Source organism: Vanellus vanellus (genome assembly GCF_965231255.1).
Source record: "Vanellus vanellus genome assembly, chromosome: 2".
In the NCBI taxonomy this organism is placed as follows: domain Eukaryota; kingdom Metazoa; phylum Chordata; class Aves; order Charadriiformes; family Charadriidae; genus Vanellus; species Vanellus vanellus.
In genome coordinates, this window is record NC_138906.1 from 79,442,677 (window position 1) to 79,464,847 (window position 22,171).

The 22,171-nt window shown below is 36.2% G+C and overlaps 1 protein-coding gene across 2 annotated transcripts in view; it reads right to left on the reverse strand.

The window, feature by feature from the left end:
• RELCH (RAB11 binding and LisH domain, coiled-coil and HEAT repeat containing) overlaps positions 1 to 22,171 on the reverse strand; it is an 86,103-nt gene that overhangs the window by 12,606 nt on the left and 51,326 nt on the right. For both annotated transcript variants that reach the window (XM_082479600.1, XM_082479599.1), the window contains 15 exons: positions 18,240 to 18,311; positions 17,288 to 17,428; positions 16,444 to 16,608; positions 15,409 to 15,556; positions 13,166 to 13,322; positions 12,479 to 12,602; positions 11,114 to 11,162; positions 10,616 to 10,695; positions 9,648 to 9,754; positions 8,953 to 9,052; positions 4,774 to 4,856; positions 3,776 to 3,839; positions 2,022 to 2,160; positions 959 to 1,075; positions 468 to 556 (listed from right to left, as the gene is read on the reverse strand). In XM_082479600.1, the coding sequence (XP_082335726.1) occupies positions 468 to 556; positions 959 to 1,075; positions 2,022 to 2,160; positions 3,776 to 3,839; positions 4,774 to 4,856; positions 8,953 to 9,052; positions 9,648 to 9,754; positions 10,616 to 10,695; positions 11,114 to 11,162; positions 12,479 to 12,602; positions 13,166 to 13,322; positions 15,409 to 15,556; positions 16,444 to 16,608; positions 17,288 to 17,428; positions 18,240 to 18,311 (1,635 nt within the window). The remainder of the gene's footprint in view (positions 1 to 467; positions 557 to 958; positions 1,076 to 2,021; positions 2,161 to 3,775; positions 3,840 to 4,773; positions 4,857 to 8,952; positions 9,053 to 9,647; positions 9,755 to 10,615; positions 10,696 to 11,113; positions 11,163 to 12,478; positions 12,603 to 13,165; positions 13,323 to 15,408; positions 15,557 to 16,443; positions 16,609 to 17,287; positions 17,429 to 18,239; positions 18,312 to 22,171) is intronic.

The following is a 22,171-nucleotide window of genomic DNA, read 5'->3' on the forward strand; positions in this document are numbered from 1 at the left end:
GGATCGGCCAACAATACTCCAGATATGAAGAGCATCCAATTTATTTCAGGACTATACTTTCCTCATCCTGCTTCCTGAGCTTGCCTGTCATTTCTTTCCTGCACTCCACCAATTTTCATCTACATTTCCTTGGACATATCGTGGCCGTTGATTTTAGCATATCCTCGTTTTGATGAAAAAACAGATGGTAAAAACATTTCCTTTTTCCTCAGTCTGCAGAGATCTGTGTTTCTATTTGCATTTCTGACAGTTGAATATTATCCCACAGAGGCACTCGGCTTAGAAATACATTTTAAATTATTTTACTGGTTTTAAATCGTGTGACCTACTCCTTATCAAAAAAACCCTCAATGCTATGATACTTCTTATGGGTAGCTCTCCTTGACTTTTGGCTTTAAATACCATTAACATTTCAACTTTTGCTGCCACTTGCATCTCATACTCTGTTAGTAAACATAGCTGCTCACCTCATGCTCTGGTGAGAGATGTTCCATGTCAGTTCGTAAACACTTAAGTCCTGGTAAAAAGTGATTGACCATTAAATCCTCTGAAATAACTAAAAACCAAGTTGTTAAGGTATTATAAGGTCTGCGTTCTGAAATTATACAATTTTATTCTACTGAACACATAGAAAAGCATTTGCCACTTCAGGACTAATAATAAAAAAAGGTCTTAAGTATATTTACCTTCATATATTTCAGACACCCATACCATTATTTTCATACTTTTTTTTTCAAGTTAAGATCAAAGGGTTTGGTTTTGTGTTGTTTTTTAAAGTACCTATCAGTTCCATCTTCTGTGAAAACCTATTCTTTATACTGAGCAGATCATATTTTACATCACACATTCAAAGATAAACTTAATTATTTTTCAAGTATTAATTTTCTCTTGTCCGTCCTCCCCCCACCCCCCCCCCCCCGAGAATTAACAGCTAAATTTCCTGTTAAAAAAAGGATACAACAACAGGAAAGAGCACTGTAGGCTTCAAACAGGTGTGTAGCGATATCCAGTCTCTTAGAATCCACAGACTGCTGGTTGTTCACCAAGGCTAACTTGTGCAAGTGTGGAATAACAACTGTAAAAGTAAATATTGGAATAAGTACTTTGAAATTGCTTTCTGTAGACTTGCTTAGCATTACACAGTTGCTAAGTAGCAACTTCAGGCATCTGAAGCATCACACATCAGTGTGGAACAAGAACTGCAAATAATGGTTTTGATGGGACTGCCCCTGGGAACTTAACTGATCAACTCAAACTTGAAATACAACTGTGGTAACGCCGCCTAAAATAAAAAGGTACCTCGGAGTACCTTTGAAATAGTAATAGTCTACAGAAAATATCTTGTAATAGTGTTACTCTCCTGCTGCTAAAGCTGTTTAAAATATGCTTCTATTTTAGAAATACAGCTGATAAGCTAGTGACAGACACGCATGTCGTGAGAAATCTTCACAACTACAAAGGAAGCCTATCTAATGAGTTTAGCCTGCTAAAGTAGATGCCTGCAGCTGGGAGGCACGACAGCTCCTCATGTTTTGTTTTCAAGTATCTTTAGGACAGTCTAACAATGGACTTTGATCTTCTGTGTGTTTCACACTTCAGGGCTATGAAAAAAAAAAATGTTTTGTTAATCTGGGGTGCACTTACATTTAAGATGTGTGGAATACTGGAAATTTATATGCTAGCAGGGGGTGAAGCAATAGGGGAGAGGAAGGCATTTTACGTAGCAAGTAATTAAAAAAAAAGACAACTTCAAATTTGTTCAGCAGCAAAGTGACCAGTCCCCTCCGGCTCTGAAATCATTCACCACCACATGGTGGTGGTCTATATACACACCGATGTTCGATAAAATGAAAATTATATTAGCAAAGTCTTAAATAATGCGACATAACAAACACTGAAAACAAGAGTTTTCAAACTTTTTGTAAAGACAAAAAAAAAAAAAAAATAATCAATATAACCAGCACACTATTAGCTTTAGGACAGAAAGAAAATGACTGCGTCTTCCCACTGATGCAACTTACATTCATCTCTAAATCTGGGCTCAGCATTGGGTCCAACTCTTCCAAATGTTTTTATGATTTCTGTATGTAGAGAATGTTGGTCTTGATATTGAGGGTCCTCCAGGAAAGATGCCAGCTGCATTTTTACTCTTTCCAGAAGCTTAAATATTGCCAGAGAAACAAGAAATACACAAAACAATGAAGACGCTAGAAACCGCTACGGTCAGTTCAGAGTATGTCTATAATTTCCATATTTCAGTTGTAAACCTTGGACTTTCTGTTAATTTTCATTTTTTTCTGACAGGATGTTCCAAACTCCTTGATGCAGCTCTACATTTTAAAGACTGTCAACAGTGTTTTAATCTGGTCTATCTTGAACTACAGAGCGGTGCTTCCATATAGCCAGCCTTTCCTCCTGAGGTTTCCTTGGGTTTGATACTCACATTTTTTACCTGCTATTAACATTTCCCTCACACTATTAATATCTTTGGAGTCTTTCTGTTTAATTAGAACTGAATTCATTGGGGTTTTTTTGTAATATATCTCAATTAGTATATTGAAAAATTTTCTGCAGAGGACAGAAATGTAAAAGTAAGCATCATAAAAATCAATGGAATTAAAAAGATTTCTTCAACTGAAGGCTAGAAAAACTGTAAATACAAACATATCTAAGATGACATAAGTATTTAATTTGCATTCAAAGTTGTAAAAACAACAGGGTTTTGATACATTTTGGACAGCAGTATCACCTCTGTACTCTAAGGCTTATTATAATTAGTGCAATGGATACAGCAATTTTCGTGTGGTAACAAAACAGTATTCTTCCCAAACTGATTATAGGCATGCATTCCAAGCTACAAAATTGTAACTTATCCATCTTCCAAGTACTTGTGAGTCATCACTGACTTCTTACTCACATTTCCTCAAACACATTCTTTTAGAATATGCTGAAATTACAGGAAGAATGCAAGCTCTGCAAAAAGTCGCAAGGACTTTAAAAAGAAATTTGATTGTACAGTTATTATATAAACAAAAATACAGTATTTCTACTGCTTATAGCAAAATCCTGGGTGTCTGTTTCAGAATTCTGATCTATTACCAAAGTTAAATCATTTAAAAAAAACAAGGAGGAATTGCGTATCTACATTATCCTCAAGGATTATTTCAGTTATGTCACTATGATGTCTTTTAATGCCATCTTGGACACCATGGACTGAACCAGCAGATATGACAAGAACTACAAGAGACTTGTGCCCTTCTAAAGTAGCTGGAAGCCAAGTAGAATATCCTAAAGCATCTAAAATGGTACAATATACTTCTGTGGAGTATACTTCTGAATCCCACCATGACTTTTTGGTTAGCATTTCAAATCTAAGCTATTTTATTTGGAAATAATGGACTTGGATTTCTCAAGTGTATTGGAGAATGTTTTAAAAACATTTTGAGCATGGGATTTCCCATCTTCTAGCACAGGCCTCCCCCTCTACATAACTGTTTTTCCTTGTTTATGTTTAGTTTGATATTTAGAAAGAAATGTTTTTATTAGTTAAAAGCGGGTTGGTTTGTTTCAAAAAGGGGGGTGGGGTGGGGAGACTATTGCAAAATGGGAAAGCATTTTGGAAGAGGATATAACAAAGGAAAAACTAATTTATAAGCTGCCTTTTTTTTTTTTTTCCTTCTGAGTTCATTAATAAATTACTGGATTTCTGGATTTATAAAAAAATCACCTACTACTTATGGCTACAAGAACAACAGTCTGACAACAGGTGTCCTACCTCTCTCTGAGTAACAGTTTCCATGATGGTCCCAAAAGCAGGAATTGTTGCGATCCTTACTGAACTACAACAGAAAAACAGAGTCTTTAAGAGGTATTAAACATTAAGAATAAAATTAATCAAAAATAAAGCAAAATTAAAAAATTAGTTCTTTAAGTTACATTAGTTTCTAGCAATGACAAAACAAAAAAGCAGACCAGGAAAAAGACAGACAGGATTAACTCAAGGTCTCAATGTGAAACTCACAATTCGGGATCACTGGACAAGGTAACAAGGGCTGGAGCAACCCGCTTGTCAACTAAGGCTTCACTCATGCCTCGAAGAGTCAGCTGTAAACCAGTCAACATGCAATAAAAAATGGTTTGGTAAACTTGAAGAACTGGGTTAGCTGTGACTGAGGATGGGCAGGCAGACTCTTGGGGTTTTTCTTGTTTTAGTCACCCACACAAGACATTGAAACAGTTAAGACTCTATTCATGCTGAAGCATTTATTAGTAACAACCTGTTAGTGAGATTAGGAAAGCATCCCTCCTTAGCTTGAAAGAAATATCACATCAGAACGTCTAGGAAATGAAGTACTACAGTTGTCTATCAGAAATTAGATACAGACAAAACTATTTTGCATTTCAGTAAGGCAGACAATATTTAATTTTGCAGTTGTAAAGCTGGTAGCATTACAGAACATATTAATATCCAGCTTTCTGCTGAAAATTATGTAAGCGAATTTCAAAACTGAGAATAAGACTAAATATAAAACACCATAAAAATTAAATTACATTGATTTAAGTTTTACATTCAAAGCTTATTCAGCAATTTTACCCGGTTTAGTTCTAGATGTTACAGTAAACCTTTTTATTTACAAGTAAGTGATTTAAAAGTTACTTTTGTTTAAAAATAATTCAATTTTTGTTCAGCTAGAATAAGAAACAGAACTGATGGTTATTTCTTCCTAAGTATTAAGAGGGATGCTAGGTATATAAGACAGTCAGGAAACTTACATTTCAGGGTCACTGGAGAGAGTAATGAGAGCAGGAACAACTCTCTGAGCTACCAGAGTTTCATGTACCCCCTTCACCAACAGCTGAATGGTCGGAGCAGGGGGGTATCACAGGTGATGCACGGAAAGAGCGAGCACAGTATCATGGGAAGAAGAACGGCACAACCAAGAGAGAGAAAGAAAAAACACAAAAAGCAAACCAAAATTAGAAGCTAAGCCAATACTGCTACACTAGTGCTTCATATATGCAAAGGCATGAAGAAAGCTGAAGTGGTCTGGCAATCAGCACAAACCTGACAAATTCAACAATGTGATGTTTTCTCTATTTTCAGCTATTTTAAAACTTGACTTATCAAAAGTTTAACAAGTAATTATGTATTATAATTGAAATGCTAATATAATTATGTATTATAATTATACATATGGTGTATAATTACATACTAAAACAATGAGTCTGACAGTTTAATCTAAATGCTGTTACTAACTCAACGGAATGGCATGTTATAGTAGGTGGCTGTCACACACTAAATAGATGTCTTCAGCTAGGCCAAATGCATGAAGTTTTCCCACACTGAGCGATACCTTTCAGACCTTTCACAATGTGACAAATAACACCTTCCCAGATGCCATTAAGCTTTCCTCAAAGTCATTCAGGACTATTTTAGATTTAACCGCCTCCAAGCAGTACGTATGTGAAACTTCCCAAGTTTCCCTCGCTGGTCTATGCAGGTAGAAAATGGAGAATCCTTGGATTATCCATTAAATGTATTTCATCAAGTCTTTTTGCAAACTAAGGAAGAGATGTATTTGTTGCAATACATCCCAAATGTTAAAAACTGAGATCGCAGTGAAATTTATTACCCATAAATATATGGAAACTCTTTGAATTTAGATGTTCCCGGGTGAATTTTTTTAATTTTTACATGACTTATGTAACTATTCATTTGCTGCATATGTGGCAGATGCCCTTTACGTGTTTTCTACACATGAAAATCTAATAATTTTAAAAAATGACAAGTTCCAAACTTTCTCCATATTCGGCAAAACAGCTTTTTTGTCCGCATTAATAAAAACGGGAAAGTCTCGGCATTTTCATTTTGTATCTCATGTAAGGAAGTCTGCATATATTTGCTGGTTTTAGGAGATAAACATAAAGCGTTTATCAGTAGTTTCTGTGAGAAACCTGAAATTTCTTTTTAATATTTAGCTATGTTCTAATTAATCAAATTACATCATGAACACAAACTAAATTCTATGCTTTTCGCCCTAGCAGTTTAACAAGAGAACATGTAAGATCCATAGGGCATAGGAAAGCAGTAGCTGTCAGTACATCACACAGTACTAAAAGCAGGCAAAAATTATACCCTCTAACTAGACACGGTTTTACATTTTGCTATTTGTTTGAGCATTCCTGCTTTACCAACTCTGAATTTAAAACAAAGTAAACTGTGAAAGACCGGAAGGAACCTGGCTTTCCAGAAGCCTTGTATACGAAGAAGTAATTTTTATTCACCGATATACGTGCGTGCATGCACGGGTACACACATGCACTGAACATATTGTGGCCTTACAGATAATAACTGAAGGAGGAAGAACGGGGAGAGAATTGCTAAGCTGTGTAAGAATGTAAGCCTTATTGCTGCAAAGCACCCGGAGGGGGAAAGCTACAACTTTCTACGCTTGTTATTCAGAATGTACACATGGAACGTCAGTTCAACTATTACATTTTAACATTGATACATTTCACAATTATTTACAGTGGCAACAACTTAAAGTGCCTATGTGTTGAGTTTATGGGCTATTCGTCAAACAGCTGTTCCGGACATAGGTTTCACTACCATGATCTTAGTGTCATATACAGATTTACCAATTTTCCCATTGATTAAAATAGAGAATGCTCTACTATTTTCAATTTTGAACAAACAGGGACTTGGGCTTTCTTTACTAATCTTGAGAAAAGTCTAGAGGTAATGTAGTGCTCTGAAAAAAATGCTTGGGATTTTTAAAATTAGCAAGGAATTCAGCTTCATGACTACGTGGGCTGCCACACTTCTAATTATGGTAAAGCATGGTAAACAGCATCATTCTGTATTACAGAAAAGTAAACGTGCTTCATAATCCAAGTGTCATTCTGCAGATAATTGTACCTAGCCTTGAACCTAAGCAGACCAACAAAGCTTGTAACTCAACTATGCGCTTCACGTTCAAACCAGCAACAATCAAATCTGTTCACATCAACTTTCAAATGGAAACCTTCTGATTTAAAACATTAACACAGAAGCAACAGAAACAGCTGGATGGGCAAAGCCATGCAGCAGCATGTAAGGTTACAGTCAGACAGACAACGCAAATTTTTATCCTGTTTTGGATCCTCTAGATCAATGCGTGATCATTACTTATGCATGCTACACCTTAAAAATGGAAGGACAAAGCTTCCTGCCCACAAAGGAGAGAAGGGGTAGAATGGCTCCAAATTACTGCTGTATCCTTCCAATCCTTAACAGACTGGTTTGGTAACACAGCCTGGCAGGCTCAAATCACAGCAGTCTCTGTGCTGCTCTAGAGACCACTGTGCTGCTCAGAATCTGTGCTTATAGTTCTCAGATAGCTTTCCTGATGGTCACATACTCTTTATCCTATTATTTAATCACTGGGCTTTGCCATTTAGCAGCCTCTCAGATGTCAGAAATTCCTTGAATGAAGAAATCTTCCAAAAGTGAAACCAACTATTACCACCTCTTTATGCAGGTGACTTCCCAAATTTATATATTGTCACGTATAAATATGTATGCTATGGCTACCAAGGAAGTGACAATATGATACCATTTTCAAGTGAGAAAATTGTCTGCAATAAAGTTGTGTATACTTTAGTAAAAATTGATGTGTATTAGGAAACAAGTAGTCAAATAGCACGCAGGACTGCCTAAAAATAATCAACATGTAGTTGAATTTGAAAAGAAACTGAAACCAAGACAACAGCCTGCTGTAACTGAGGTCTTTCACGTGTTTGGCTAATGCTTATTAAAAAAAAAAGCAGCTTATTATTACAAATATAAAATATAAGCAGTGTTCTTGTTAAAGAAGAAAAAACCCAAACAAACAGCAACTAAAAAATATTTCAAGGGTGACCAAAAATTGCCATCTCCATTTTAAAGGGAGAGGAAAAAAACAAAAAAGGACAAGGTAAAGAAATAAATACGCCTAATAGTTAAGTGCTCTTTTTTCCAAGGCAGACTTGGGATTTATTTTTGCAAATGGATATAAGGTGACAGATTCAGCTAGAGGTCCACTGCAAAGCTGTCCAAATGAATCAAATGTGAAAGAAGCAGTAAAAAAAAAAAAATGGACTGTGATAGCATGATTAGAAATATGTCCTTCTAACATGCAAGTAACATCCCAGATTTTTTGTATATGGCTTTTTTAATTAACACTTGATGAAACAAAGGTATGATGTGGAAATAAAAGCAAACTTATTAGTTAAATGTAATAGTCTTTATCCTGAACAGGTTTATAGATGTTAAGGGAAAGATGAAACACTCACTGTGGCAAGTAAAATAATCATAAATTTTAAATTTTATAAAAAATACAAAATTGGTTAAATGTATGTTTTTACCACCATTTCGCACCAATGGAAACTAGTTTGAATTACAATGCAAGGGCATTGCACAAGTATACATGAAAAGTATTGGAAACCAATAACTTGTGAATTAGGCTACTGACAACGTCTTGAATAGCAACAGCGAATGTTAAAACTCAGAGATATGCTTGTTTATGTTTATCTACAGACCTAAGCAAACACATTTCACAATGTATTAAATTCTGGTTTGAACACAGTTTAGCAATGAAATGTGTTTTCTTAATCAGAAAATGTTTTTCAGCATGCAATAATCAGAATGCAACAATCAAGTCAGCGGCAGATCAAAGAACACACACACAGTTACTACAGAAACATCTTGCAAGTGGCTAATGACAAATCGGGTAATGAAAGATGTGCCACTGAACAGAGAACAGATACACAGAAACAACTGCACAACAACTTCCTGCTCCATCACACAGTACACAACTCATTTAAGCCATTTGTAATTTTTAAGAATGTAGCAATGTTATCTGAATCACTGTTTTTAAAAATAAACTCTAGCTTTAAAAAAAAAAAAGTAAAAAAAGTTTGGATAGCACTTACCTCAAACATTCTAGCAGCTGTACATCGAACAAGGGCAGAAGTATGGACAACTCCGTACCATAAGACGGTTAACAGCAGTTCATGGTAAGCTGGGTTTGCACTAAAAGAAAACAGTTAGGCAATCAAAAAAAAAAAAAAGATACTGCCAAACCCTGAATATGTCCCTCAGCTACAAAATGTAGTCTCAAGAACCTATTGCTAAACAAATCTAGAACTCCAATGCTTATCCTTCCTGAAGGATATGTAACGTTTATCTCATTCTGAAGGACTTGCAACATGTTGCTGTCTAGGAAATATGTTGTGTTTTGAAGTTTAGGTTTTTTAAAAAAACATTAAGAACATAATTTTCAATAAACTATGACACTGAACTGAATGCAAATACATAACTAGAACACATCATAGTAGTATGGAAAATACAAGAACAACTTCCATTTTATCCTCAATAACTGATTTTTGCAGGTTTTTTTGTTTGGGTTTTGGTGTTTCTTTTTTTACGCTTCAAAATTTTTTTACTGCTACGTTTTTAATCTAGAGATCAAAAGTTTAAATTTTGTGAAACACCAAGGAAAAAAAAGCCAGCATACCCCTTATTCACCCAAACCATCACAGTTACTAAAATTACAGCCAGATTAGCAGCTTTTAATAAAAACTTCTAAAGTATTTAGATCTAGTCAACTCCAAGGTATATTCTTTACCCCAGTTCCACAAAGGAAGCTTTCAGGCTATCAAGAGGAGCATGGGATAGTGAAAGCATGGTCATTACATCTTCTAAGAATCCAACTAACAGCTTGCGGTCTTCTTCCTGCAAGAAGAGTGTACAATCTTGAGTGCGGTAGAAGTATTGCTGCGGTTGTGACGACTGACAGCTATGAGAGAGACACTATGAATGAGAACAAACTAGATTTAGCCTTTAACAATCTTCTTACAAACTTCAAAAGTGGTTTAAGAACAAGAACTTTTCAAAGAAAACACAAGAATAGACTATATTTCTGTATTTTATCAGCTAAGCACAAACTCTTGCACAAATTACCCAAATTGTTTTACTAGAGAAACATTGTACGTAAGTACTTTCATGGCTCCTGACAATTTGTGATTGCTCACAATTCACTGAACATTTGTGAGATGATGAAGTATTTACTTTTTCCTGTAAGCTACGTATATGCCAGGCCATAACTGCTGGTTACTGAAAGATTAGGTAGTATTACTTATGGAGTGTTTTGTACTAGGTAACAATAACATTTTAAGACCCAACTATGCCCAAAATGGCGATTTATCTACTTACCTGTTTCAGTAGATTTTGCAAAATCGTATTTGCAGGGGTCACAGTTAAATGGCAAAGAAGCCATTTATGGAATAACATTAATATTTTTGATAGTGGCAAGTGGCAGCTGTCAACGCCTAAGAGTTAGCAATGGTGAAGATGCCAGATGTCATTTTAAGATTTACTGAATTCAGGTTTTAACACTGATGACTATTATCTAAATATAGTAGACAACCTGACTAGCAAACTTTGCTTTTAGACGTGTTTACAGCTGCCCACTTATCTACCTATCTTCAAAGCACAAGAACACTGTTAAGTCTTCAAAGAAAACAGTAAGGGATTCTTGGTATAATCAGTTTTACATATTATACATTTAACAAAGAAACAGAAAACCAAACCTACCTGAATATAACATGTAAGGACCCCTGTTGCATAGATGGGAACTGTGGCTTTTGTTAGCACTCCATTACCTGCTGTGGAGTCTAATGAAACACAGTGAAGAATTTAGGCTTTATATATACATATATATGTACGTGTGTAATATATACACTATATATTTCTATATATACAGGGTGGATTTACATGTGTGTATTAGAAATATTATATATATATTCACCTTTTTATATATAAATTCTTCACGTATATATGTGTACATGCACTCGTGCTGAAATAAAGCTCAAGTGGTACTTGCGTTTGAGATTTTATTTGTACTTTACACACACACACACACAGTCTACAACTTCAGTGTTCCATTCAGACTAAGATTAGACTTTCAACATTTCAGAAAGACAAAAAATTTGAGAACTGCAGTATGAAAATGTTATTTGAACAAGAGATTCACCTTTTTTTCCAGTTATGGTTAAGATCAATTTTTACTCATTTCAGTAAAAAGCTACTTACCAATGTTTTCCTCAGACAATCTTAAGATTTCCTGGAACTGTGGTTTTACCTATACAAAGGATGATGAACCCCATGTAAGAAAACCTGTCACCAGTATTAATTAACTTAGGAATAAATTAAGAATAAAAACCCAACAAACAGAAAAGGAAATTTTGAAGGTACAGAAAGAAAAAAAAAAAAAAAAACTTTAAAAAGCATAGCCAGCTTTTATGAAAACTGAAAATATTACAAAAGAGAGTAAAAATTTCTATTGAATACCCACACTGAAGCAGCAGTATTTAGCACTCCTGATACTAAAAAAGTTGAAGTCTCTTGGCAATATGCTTAGTTGAGCTTTAGGGTTTATGGTTTTACCAAGCTACTCGTTAAAAAAAAAACCTGTTTCTGTTTTATATCTTTTGCTGTCCTTTAAGTGCTCTCTTCCAAAATGTATCTGTGACAATCAGTATCAAAACAATTTTATAGAAGTAAAGGTTCTAAAGGTAACTTACAGAAGGGGCCTTTCCAAGACCAGAGACTGGTTTTAATCTCCTCTTTGGAGGCAGCACATAACGTTAACCCTGTTTTGCAATTTTATCTTTAGTTAATCCTCTTGTGTTTTATAATTTCCCTTTAAAATATTTTTGAATGACATTCAAAAGTTATTTTATTGAGAAAAATTATATATTTCCTCAATAAAAACATTTAGATATCATCTATATAAAATATTTTGGGCAGGGAAAACATTAATTTTAAGTTTCCAATCAAGTAGAAGCTGGAATAATATGTATGCCACAAACACTGAACACTATGCTGTTACGAAGAAAGAAAATCGTTAAACCACTAAAATTAGGATGTTCTCTCCCATTCTCTATGACATTCACAAAGCAAATATGAAGAATACAGTTTTAAAAAAGAAAAATCCTTCCTTGATGGGCAAGACGAGAAGGCCATTCCAAAATGGTCAAAAACAGAAATCAAAAGGATGTAAACAGAGGTTTAAAAATAGCAGGTTTAAATATACTTATCATAGAATCATAGAATGGCTTAGGTTGGAAAGGACCTTGAAGATCTTAGAGTTCCAACCCCCCTGCCATAGGCAGGGACAACTCTTACTAGACCAGGTTGCCCAAGGCCACGTCCAGCCCGAACAGCCCCAACCCTTTCAGCCTTTCCTCATAGGAGAGGTGCTCCAGCCCTCAGACCATCTTCGTGGCTCTCCTCTGGACACGTTCCAGCAGGTCCATGTCCTTATGGAAAAGCATCAGTGTGACATGCAAATATAACTAGTCACATAAAGGGCAGGTATTCAGACACACCGTAAATATAGAGAATATGTATTACCAAGGTGCTCTTTTTCGTAGAACATTTAAGGTAATATCTTACCTTAGTGTTTGTAAAAATTTTCCCAAATGTCCTACAAAGTCTCCAGAAAAATCTAGAGAACTCATGGACACAGGCAGTTGACGCTACATTGATCTTGCTGACTATTTCTATAAGCTGTGGTAGCCTAAAAATCAGGAAACAAAAGGATATTAAGCACTACTCTGATCTTTTGTTTCTCTTCTATTATATTTGTATAAGTTTACTGTTTATATTAATACATATAGACACAGAGCACTATTGGTTCTAATATAATTATCTACGTGTTCTGAACAATTCCTGACCCTTGAAGAAAGCAAAGGTTTACGTGCCAGAAAAGTCTGACCTATATTTTCAAACATCTGTTCCTGCAGAACAGTATATTTCATGAGATATTCGGAATACAATGATCTTCACTTCAACAAAGAATTGACTATATTAGTGCAAAGAGGAAAGAAACAATTTTTTGGAGCAAGTAGCTACCTACACATTTTACTGGATAGTTGATATTTTCTGCATAAAATCAAAGTCAATTGAGTACGACAATTAAAATGCCTAAAATAAAATTCAATCTTTCCCTCTTTAATGATTCTTAAACACAATCATACTTAAAATTCTTATGTTTAATAATTGTTAAACATAATCACACTTAAGAACTATTAATTTCAACACATTTTAAAATTAGGAATCATAAGGTACAAATTAACTCACAGTTGATTGACTACCCATAGCAAAGTCTCCCAGCCTGTGGTACCCTCATGTTCTAGCTGATAGTCATACAGTTGCAACAACACTGCTAATTGTTCACGGCTTCCAATGATGATGGCCACGTCCTGAAGAGGCGATACGGGTCGGGGAAATCTAGTGACTGTAACAGCAAAAAAAATGTAATCAGGAACAAAAGATGAAAATACCTGGGAGGTGGTGTCAGTAAAGATAGCTAAGAAAGTCTGAAACTCTTCAGTGCCTTCTGTGTAAAGTTATCACATTGCTTTTTAAAAATCAGTGAGTTAAATCTAACTCTGAAGAGATTACATAACCATCACTTAAAAAGAGAAAACGCAGGTACAGGGAGATTATGGATGGTCCCAAAGAACACAATGCAGATTTACAGTCTAGTGACTTGCAGGCAAGGTTTACTGACTTGTACTGCTACACTCCCCACTCCCTGCCCCATCTCCTTAATTATCAGAAGAGAAAAATTTAGACATAAAAAGCAAGACCTCAAATAAATTCTAGATGACCAAAATACCTGGGGATCGAAAGCCTGCTACACCAACATTGCTTTTATTATTCTCAATCCATGTCAAGCATACTTAAAATTATTCAGAAATAAAGTTAATTGACAAGAACATCATCTATCCTACTGCAAAATTCAAGAAAGCAAGATTGCAGTTCCTGAAATGCTACTGGATTAGGGAAAAATACATGAGATTCTTTCCTCCACTTTTGTGGAGGAAGAAAGTGTTAGACTAGGCTGAAGCCTGAGATTTTTGAAGTCCCTGTGTAAGCAGTAGGAACCCCGGGAAAAAGTGCTCATCTTCAAATGACTCAAAGTCAGCTGAATGAGTTTTACCAGGGCACGTTTAACATTTTCACATTAATGCACAGTAATGTATCACTATCTACTTTCCAAATTCTCCTTTAGAGTTCTCATCCATTCTTAGAATCTTCACACACAGCACTGTTATCAGCATGTGGCAGGTATTATGAATAATAATTTTTAAAGTATTTGTAATAGGAGAAAGCATTCTACAGGCTGGGAGTATAACTTCACCATTAGGCCATTCAGTCTGCTAAGATATCACATAGATACATAACAGATGGTGAAGCTCTTCCACTAGGCTGCATTTTTCCCACTTCATAAATTTTATTATTTGGAAAAATTAACTGAAGCTGAGGCCAGCCTTCTTCAGCTATTATTGGCTATTAGTGGAAATCAATTCTTCAGCTTTGCTTTTTCAAAAGTTTCTTTTAAGAAGTAAAAATAAATAAATAAAGATGAAATAAAACCTATTTTTGTGATAATCAGCTCTCTCAAGCAAGTGTAGAAATGGGTGGAAAAAGGAAGCATTACTTAAGAATTTGCTAAAAGAGACCATATGAAAAGCATTTAAGAGGCAAATCAGAAGACAAAACTATTTTTTTCCCTCCACAACTTGTGTTGTGTATTAGGACAAAAAAGTATTTTATTGCAAGACTATCATTGGATTACATAAAATTATGTCACTGGGCACGAAGAAGCCATTTTGCTTCTACTCAGCAGAACACTGCTGAGTAAATACAGAAAAAAAAAATCCAGAAGGATATCATTTAGTTCTCCTTTATTCTACTGGAAATAATTATGTGAATATTCATGATGCACATATTTCTTCTGCATCAATAACCTGATATTTGTAATTAGATAAATATCTGTTAAGGTTTCAGGTCTAAGACTGACTTCTTTCATGGGAATGGAGTAGGAGCGGGGGGGGGGGGGGGGGGGGGGGGGAAGGAAGTAGAAAAATTTTTTCCAAAAAGGGAAAAAACAGAACAAAGTCATGACAAATCTTCCTATGCTTCCTATGCTATGGAATCTGGTTCAAACAACAACAAAAAATTTCTCTCCATTAACTCAGCAACATTAAAGAAAGAAAATTCGTAACATGACAGGTCCCCTGAATCTCTTTCTCTGTTCTTGATCTATACGAAAATACAACACAAAGAACAGATAGATTAGAAAAAATGCCTGGGGACAGAAACTTAAATCATTATTGCACAGACAGTGTATTATAAACATCTTAAGTTTATACATATGTTCTGCAACTTTATGTAGCAACCCTAAGCACACATGAATTCCAAATATATGGACTATTCCTGAAATTCCTCCTTCGCAGTTAACAGTAATTTGAAATTTGTCTCTGAATCATACTTAAGTTTATACAGATTCCACATGTGAGAAATTAATTGTTTACCTTCTATTTGTGGTACCTCTCCCTGAAGTTTAGCCTTGCTTGTGAAAGGTGCATTCTGTAGCACCAGTGCAAACAGTGAAGGAATCAATGACTGCAGAGCAGACAGATACATGTGGAGCTTATGCTCGTCCAAGCCATGTTCTCCTTCCTGAAACAAACAAGACATTTAGTTAAAGTTTTCAGTTTGGATGAGCTGTTGCTTCGGCATGTATTCCCTGGCAAGAGATCAACACATCTGTGATGAGCTTCTACACAGAAACACTAATTATATAGTAATTTACCCTAACCACAAGCTTACTTTGTGTCACCATCCAAGTCCCCTTGTCACCCTTAAGTCACTTCTCAAAAAATTTAAGCAGTATCACCTTTGGCATTTAGTGGTTTATATTGATGAACATATAAATATTCTGAAAGAAAAATTTTCAGCATGTTTTGGAAAGGGGATTCCTTGGTCTTAGGGACCAATGCATCTAAAAACTGAATAAACTAGTTGCCTGTACTCTGAAAATAAGCACCTTGGTTAAATGTTTTAAATTGGTATGAGATATCCTATTTTCCAGAACTTTCCAGATATCTACCAAATCAAGCATGCAAACTGGCTCATAATTGCAAACCACTTAACTAAACCATGCAATTCTACTTTTTTTTAATAAATAATGCACTTTATTAAAAAACACACTATGTGACAGCTTAAAACAATTTAAATGTAGGGCAAATAACAGAATAACACACGTCATCTGGTCACAGCCTCAAGCAAGCGTTTTTGGAACTGCACTTTGATTATCGGGCTGTAAAGTAAAACATTGTTAAAGCATCCATTTGTTTTTCGTGGGGTTTTGAGGGTTTTGGTGGTGGTATTTTTTTCTTTCTTCCAAAGGACAAGTAAAAGTTACGGAGTTACAATAAAAAATTCCAGAAAATTTTCCCCCATAGAACATTAAGCAGCAATTATTTAAATGTTTTAATTTTTTTTTTTAAAAAGTCTGCATATGTAATAAAGATACAAAGAAAACTCTTCAATGTTGAGACACATACCCTGAGCAATTTTTCAATTTTATTAAGCAGTGTAGGTATAAGATGGAACTGTAAATTTCCCAGTTCTGTTGTCCAGGCAGCGTAAGCAGGTAAAAATACCTGATGCGTCGCACTAACTACACGTTCTGAAGGATCTCCTAATGCTGAAAGCAGCAGTTCAAAGCCCTGGCAAAATAAAGAATATAATTACTTTTCCTAAAATTCACGCTGAAGTTTGCTACACAAAACATGCAGTCTACAAAAAGATTATAATCTATTTTTAACGTTTTACACTAATAAACATAAAACAATGTAGTACATGGAGCCCCTTCAGCCAATATCCCCCAGCCCACCTACAAAGCTGAAGTAGGTGGTCCAATGACCCTGCTAGTATTTCTCTACAGTCATCAGAATACAAACACATTTCACCACTCTGCCTTCAAAAACTTGAAAGACAGGATTAGAAATTCATCATTTTCACTTATCTAAAACATTATTAAGCAGTATTAAGTTGAACTACAAGTAGGCTTTTTTGCAGCAGATGAATCTTTGTTAGCAAGTGATGATGTCAAGTTGGCTAATAGTATCAGGTGGCCAATGAAGTGGTACGTTCTTGAAGGCAAATTATGAATTATTAGAGAAGCTTCTGTATGAGGCTTACACCTGAGGTTCTATGGGCACTTGTATGTATATGGGATTTTTTTTGGTCTTGGTGATACAACCAAATCAACATTCATTTAAACCATCAAAATTTTTAAAAGTATCTGAAAAGTTTTATTAAAAGTGCATGAAATTATGCATCCCCCTATTCATGAAATAACTATAGAAGACATTTCATACATACAAAACCTAAACCAAATTATACCTGTTGGTATTTGTCTGGATCATCAATATATCCCATAATGATGCCAAGGCTTTTGATGACAGCTTCTCGTACCAGATCTGCCTTATCTTCCATTAACATTTGCTGCAGCATGGAAAGTACTAACGAACTACGAATTTCTTTCTGTTTATAAACAAGAAGCATACTTGTTAAATCCAATGAAACAAGAAATGTGGTTTTATAACAAGTTTTATAAAGAATCTGCACTCCTATTAGTGCTTACAAAAAAAAGTCCTTCCCTCCAACCATGATCCCTTTGAATATTATGCATTCAGTTTTCACAACAGAAGATGAATGAATACAAAATGCCAGTAGCCTCATTAGACAGCCTTTTGTCCTACTAAGTACAGAACTCAGGTCCTTCAATTCATATGGAAGTATGTACCAAAGATAACTAACAGCAAAAACCTACTATAGGCCTAAACATTAAACAGAATCTTTAATCACTCCATTGCTAAATTGGAAGAGTGGGTTTTTAATTCGGGTTATTTTCATCTTTCTCTGTAGCTTCAAATTCTATTTTGCCACCAACTTAATTTTGCTGCTTCTTTTGACTGGCAGCACTGTTCACGTAACATTCCACAGTGTCTGAAGAACTCTATTATTGGGTGCCAATTATTTTTTCAGAGATTATTTCCTTAATTGGTCCTAACTATCTTTACTTCTTTACTGAAACAAAGATGATTTTCTCAGAACATACCGTTTTTAAAGCTTATAGCTAGATTGACCTGTATTCCTTTATAATAAGCTATCTCCTCCTTAGTGTCATTTATTGAATCTCACATGCATGATATAAAGTAGAAGACAACGTGACTGTCTATGCATACCATACACCCTTGGGAATATGTAAAATGATAAAGGATGTTTACATTATGCAACAGATTTTCACCTTGCTTTCACTAGCAAAGTATTTAGAGTCAGTATTAATACTTACTGGAAGGTAAGGTGCTAGAGCTCCACATGATTCTGCTACCAGTAACCGTCTCTCTGGGTATTTGTGGTTGATCTGGTAAAGAGAAACAGAATGGCTATTTGCTTTGCAGTAACCAGTATTCAAAATATGGCTAGAATGAACTGCAATGGAGGGATACATCTGCACCTCTTAGATAAGCATTAACGGTGCCTGTAAGAGTTGCATACGGATACTAAGAAGCCTCAAATTCTTGCACTGAGGCATAAAAGCAAGGCAGATGCAGTCTTCTCTAGTCGCCCTATAAGATAGGGCTTAGAGTAAAAGAAGAATCTGAGAAGTATGTACCTATATGAAGTAAAAAAGCAGTGTATGTGTTGCTGGACTCAAAATGATATGAGAATAGGAACTTCTGAGCTGGCTTGTCATGAAATATTGTCTTGTGTAGCCCTTCAGGATCACCATTCCTCTAAGAACTACACAAGTGCCCTCTAGTGCTCTGAGTCAACCAGTGTAGCATCGCTGCCTAAGTCTTGCTGAGCAACTGGGGTCAAAAAAAGACACATGTACTAAACCAAGCAGAATTTGCATGCTATTGAAGTTATGCTCAAGTCCAGCATAAACATGTTGCATCTCTAAAGTGTGACTGAAAACAGCTCGTATTCCTGAGAACCTCTTTATCCTGGGATACCTATCTCCCCTTTCCACTCAAAGGCCATTAGAAAATGGTGCCTTACAAATTTAATATTGACACTTCTGAACCAAGTTTGAATCGTGGTGGAGTCAACTTTAATGGTTACCTGGGTAGGGGTTGGAACAATTAATCCTAGAAAGCATTCCCAAATGCGCATGGCAGGGGGGGTTGGAACTAGATGGTCTTTAAGGCCCCTTCCAACCTAAACCGTTCTATGGTTCTATATGAAGGACAAGAAGGTGGCTGGGAACAGTCAGCATGTATTTATATAGGAAAAACTATGCATGACCAACCTGATAGACTTCCGAGATGACTGGCTCAGTGAACACGTGGAGAGCAGTGAATATTGTTTATCTGGACTTCAGCAAGACTTTTGATACTATTTCCCATAACATCCTCATTCACAAACTGATGAAGTCTGGGCTAGGTAAAGACAGTGAGGTGGATGGAAAACTGGCTGAACTAATTACAGATTCGAAGAGTTGCAGCCGGGGCCAGCCGCCAGCAGTGCACCCTAAGGGTTGATTCTGGGGCCAACAACAAAGATGCGCAACATGTTCATTAATGACCAGGATGACAAGACAGAATACACCTCAATAGGTATGCAGATGACACAAAACTGGGAGTGGCTGATATACATGGATGGGTGTACTGCCATTCAGAGGCACCTCAACAGGCTGGAGAAACGGGCAGACAGGACCCTTTTGAAGTTCAAGAAAGGTAACTGCAAAGTCCTGAACCCCAGCAGAAGTAAGTCCCATGCACCAGGACAGACTGGGGGCCAAATGGCTGGAAAGGAGCAAAGAAGGACCTGGAGGGCCTGACAGATACCAAGAAGAGCCAGCAATGCAATCCCTGCAGCAAGGAAGACCAGTGGTATCCTGAGCAGCACTGGGATAAGCATCAGCAGCAGATAAAGAAAGTGATTATCCTTCTCTGCTCAGCACTGGTGAGACGACATTTGGAGTGCTGTGTACAGTTCTGGGCTTTCCAGCTACAGACACAAAGACAAATACATACTGAAGCAAGTCCAGCAGAGAAAGATAAAGATGATTAAGACATATGTATATCTGATATATGAGGGGAGGTCGAGAAAGTTGGGATTGTTTAGTCTTAAGAAGAGGCAGCATGCTCAGGAGGAATCTTATCTGTATGTACAAATATCCATATCTATCTGAAGAGAGGTAAAAACCACAGAGGTGCCAAACGAAAGGACAAGAGAAAATGGACACAATTTGAAATACAGTAAATTCTGGTTTACTGGGAGAGTTGCCAAACCTTGGAACATGTTGCCCAGAGATGTTACAGAGCCTCCACGCACAGACATATTCAAAACCAGACTGGACTTGGTCTTGAGCAACCTGTTCTAGTTCACTCTGTTTTAAGCAGGGGGCTTGGACTACAAGGTGTTCAAAGGTCCCTTCCAACCTCAGCCATTCTGTTATTCTCTCAATTCGACTGGCTTGGGAGAAACTACAGATGAAGACATAGTAATAAATCAACTTTGGACAACCTCTTACGTCGACTTTATTCCCACAGCACATTGAACAATGCTACCTGACCACTGATGTACTATTAATGTCATCAGCTTTCTCACTGTTCTGATCTGAAGTCACCAAGAACTCTCAAGAATGAAGTGTGGCAAAGATAATTTGAAAGAGACTCAAATGAACAAATTATGAGCTTCAGGACTAAACTGTAGTTTCAAGGATGGGAGAACCTTCTTTGAGTTTCTATCATTATTTTGCATTCATTCATCAGTAGGGCACCTGTAATATTTATTTGAAGTATGGAGATGTCATAGATGAGAAACATTATAAGCACACAACAGCCTACTACAGTATCTTTGACTTATGTACCATCTTTCCAAATGCAAATTCCCTACTGGTAACAGATACTTTGCCTTCTGGAGATCTGCCTACCTGAGGAAAACAGCAAAGACTAGCTTCAACTGGTTTATGCAGACTGGCAAGACACTATAAGTATCACCCCTGATATTGCAAAGACATACTGACGCACTGGAGGAAAAAGGCACAAATTTCTGCAAGGTTTGTGTTCAGGGAAGATTATTTGCACTTGGAAACTTAAATGTATATGTGTTACTTAAACAAGTAAAATGTTTATTACTATTTCTTTTCATTTTGTCTCATAAGCAGTAGTACAATTTTGGAAGCTGTTTAACTGGTCACTAGTTCTGCGGGAACTTCTAGCATTCACAGAGCCTTGACCTAAAGTCAGACGAGCCAACTACCAACCTCCACCTGTGAAGAGCAGGTAGAAAGATCACAAAGACTAGCCTGATAACTCTAACCTCCAGAATGCGTGGATGAAAATGCTGAATCTTCTGAGGGCCCAGTCTTTTGCATCTGCAAATAGATTTTGGTTGGAGACCAACTGTGTGAATACTCTTGTGATTAACGCATCTACTGAGAAAAGGTAGAAGATTACATGTGGTTTTGAGTTCCTTCTACAAATTCTGTCTTGTGAGAATGAGATTTTGGTATTTTGGTATCTGGTATTTTGCTGGAGAAAATAACAACCTGGTTTCAGTACTGCAAACAAAGTCTGGCAACCTGCATTAAATAAATGCATGATAACATATGGCTTGGCAGCCTGATATGCTGTACTGTTACAGTTGGACTGGTTTCTCTTTTGCATCAGCAATTAACAAGAAACTGGTATGATGAAGATGGGCTCTTACTGAGGTAAGACTTTTTTTTTTTTTTTTTTTAAACACTTCAAATTTCATGAGAAGGACTAAGAAAACAAAGTGTTTATTTTGTGTTCAACTACTATTGCCATGAGTCCTTCGTTTAATCAATAGATACACAAATGCCGCATATAATACGTACTTCTACTGTCAGAAAGCATTAAGACTATTAAAGCTTGGACTTTATTGTGAAACACAGATGGCTGAGTTATGCAAGAATCAGTAGACAATTATCAGACCAGAAAGACTGTGCCATCAAAGCAAGCATTGCCACTCTGTCATGGCTTAGTTATTCACTGTCTTTTAAGCAATTATGAACTCCTTTTTCTTCATTATGATAGGAAAATACCATGCATTTTCACCTGAACTCATGTTGTTCTGTTTCTATGCCTCAGATGAAACAGTAAGAGCATTTCAGTTTGGTTGTTCAGTTATTTCTATTAATTTAGAATATCCATGGGAAAGGCCACCATGATTCTAGAATTTACATGTAAACTTCAGGCTGATCTCACAGATGTAAAATCACGCCCATCTACAGGGGACTTTGATGTT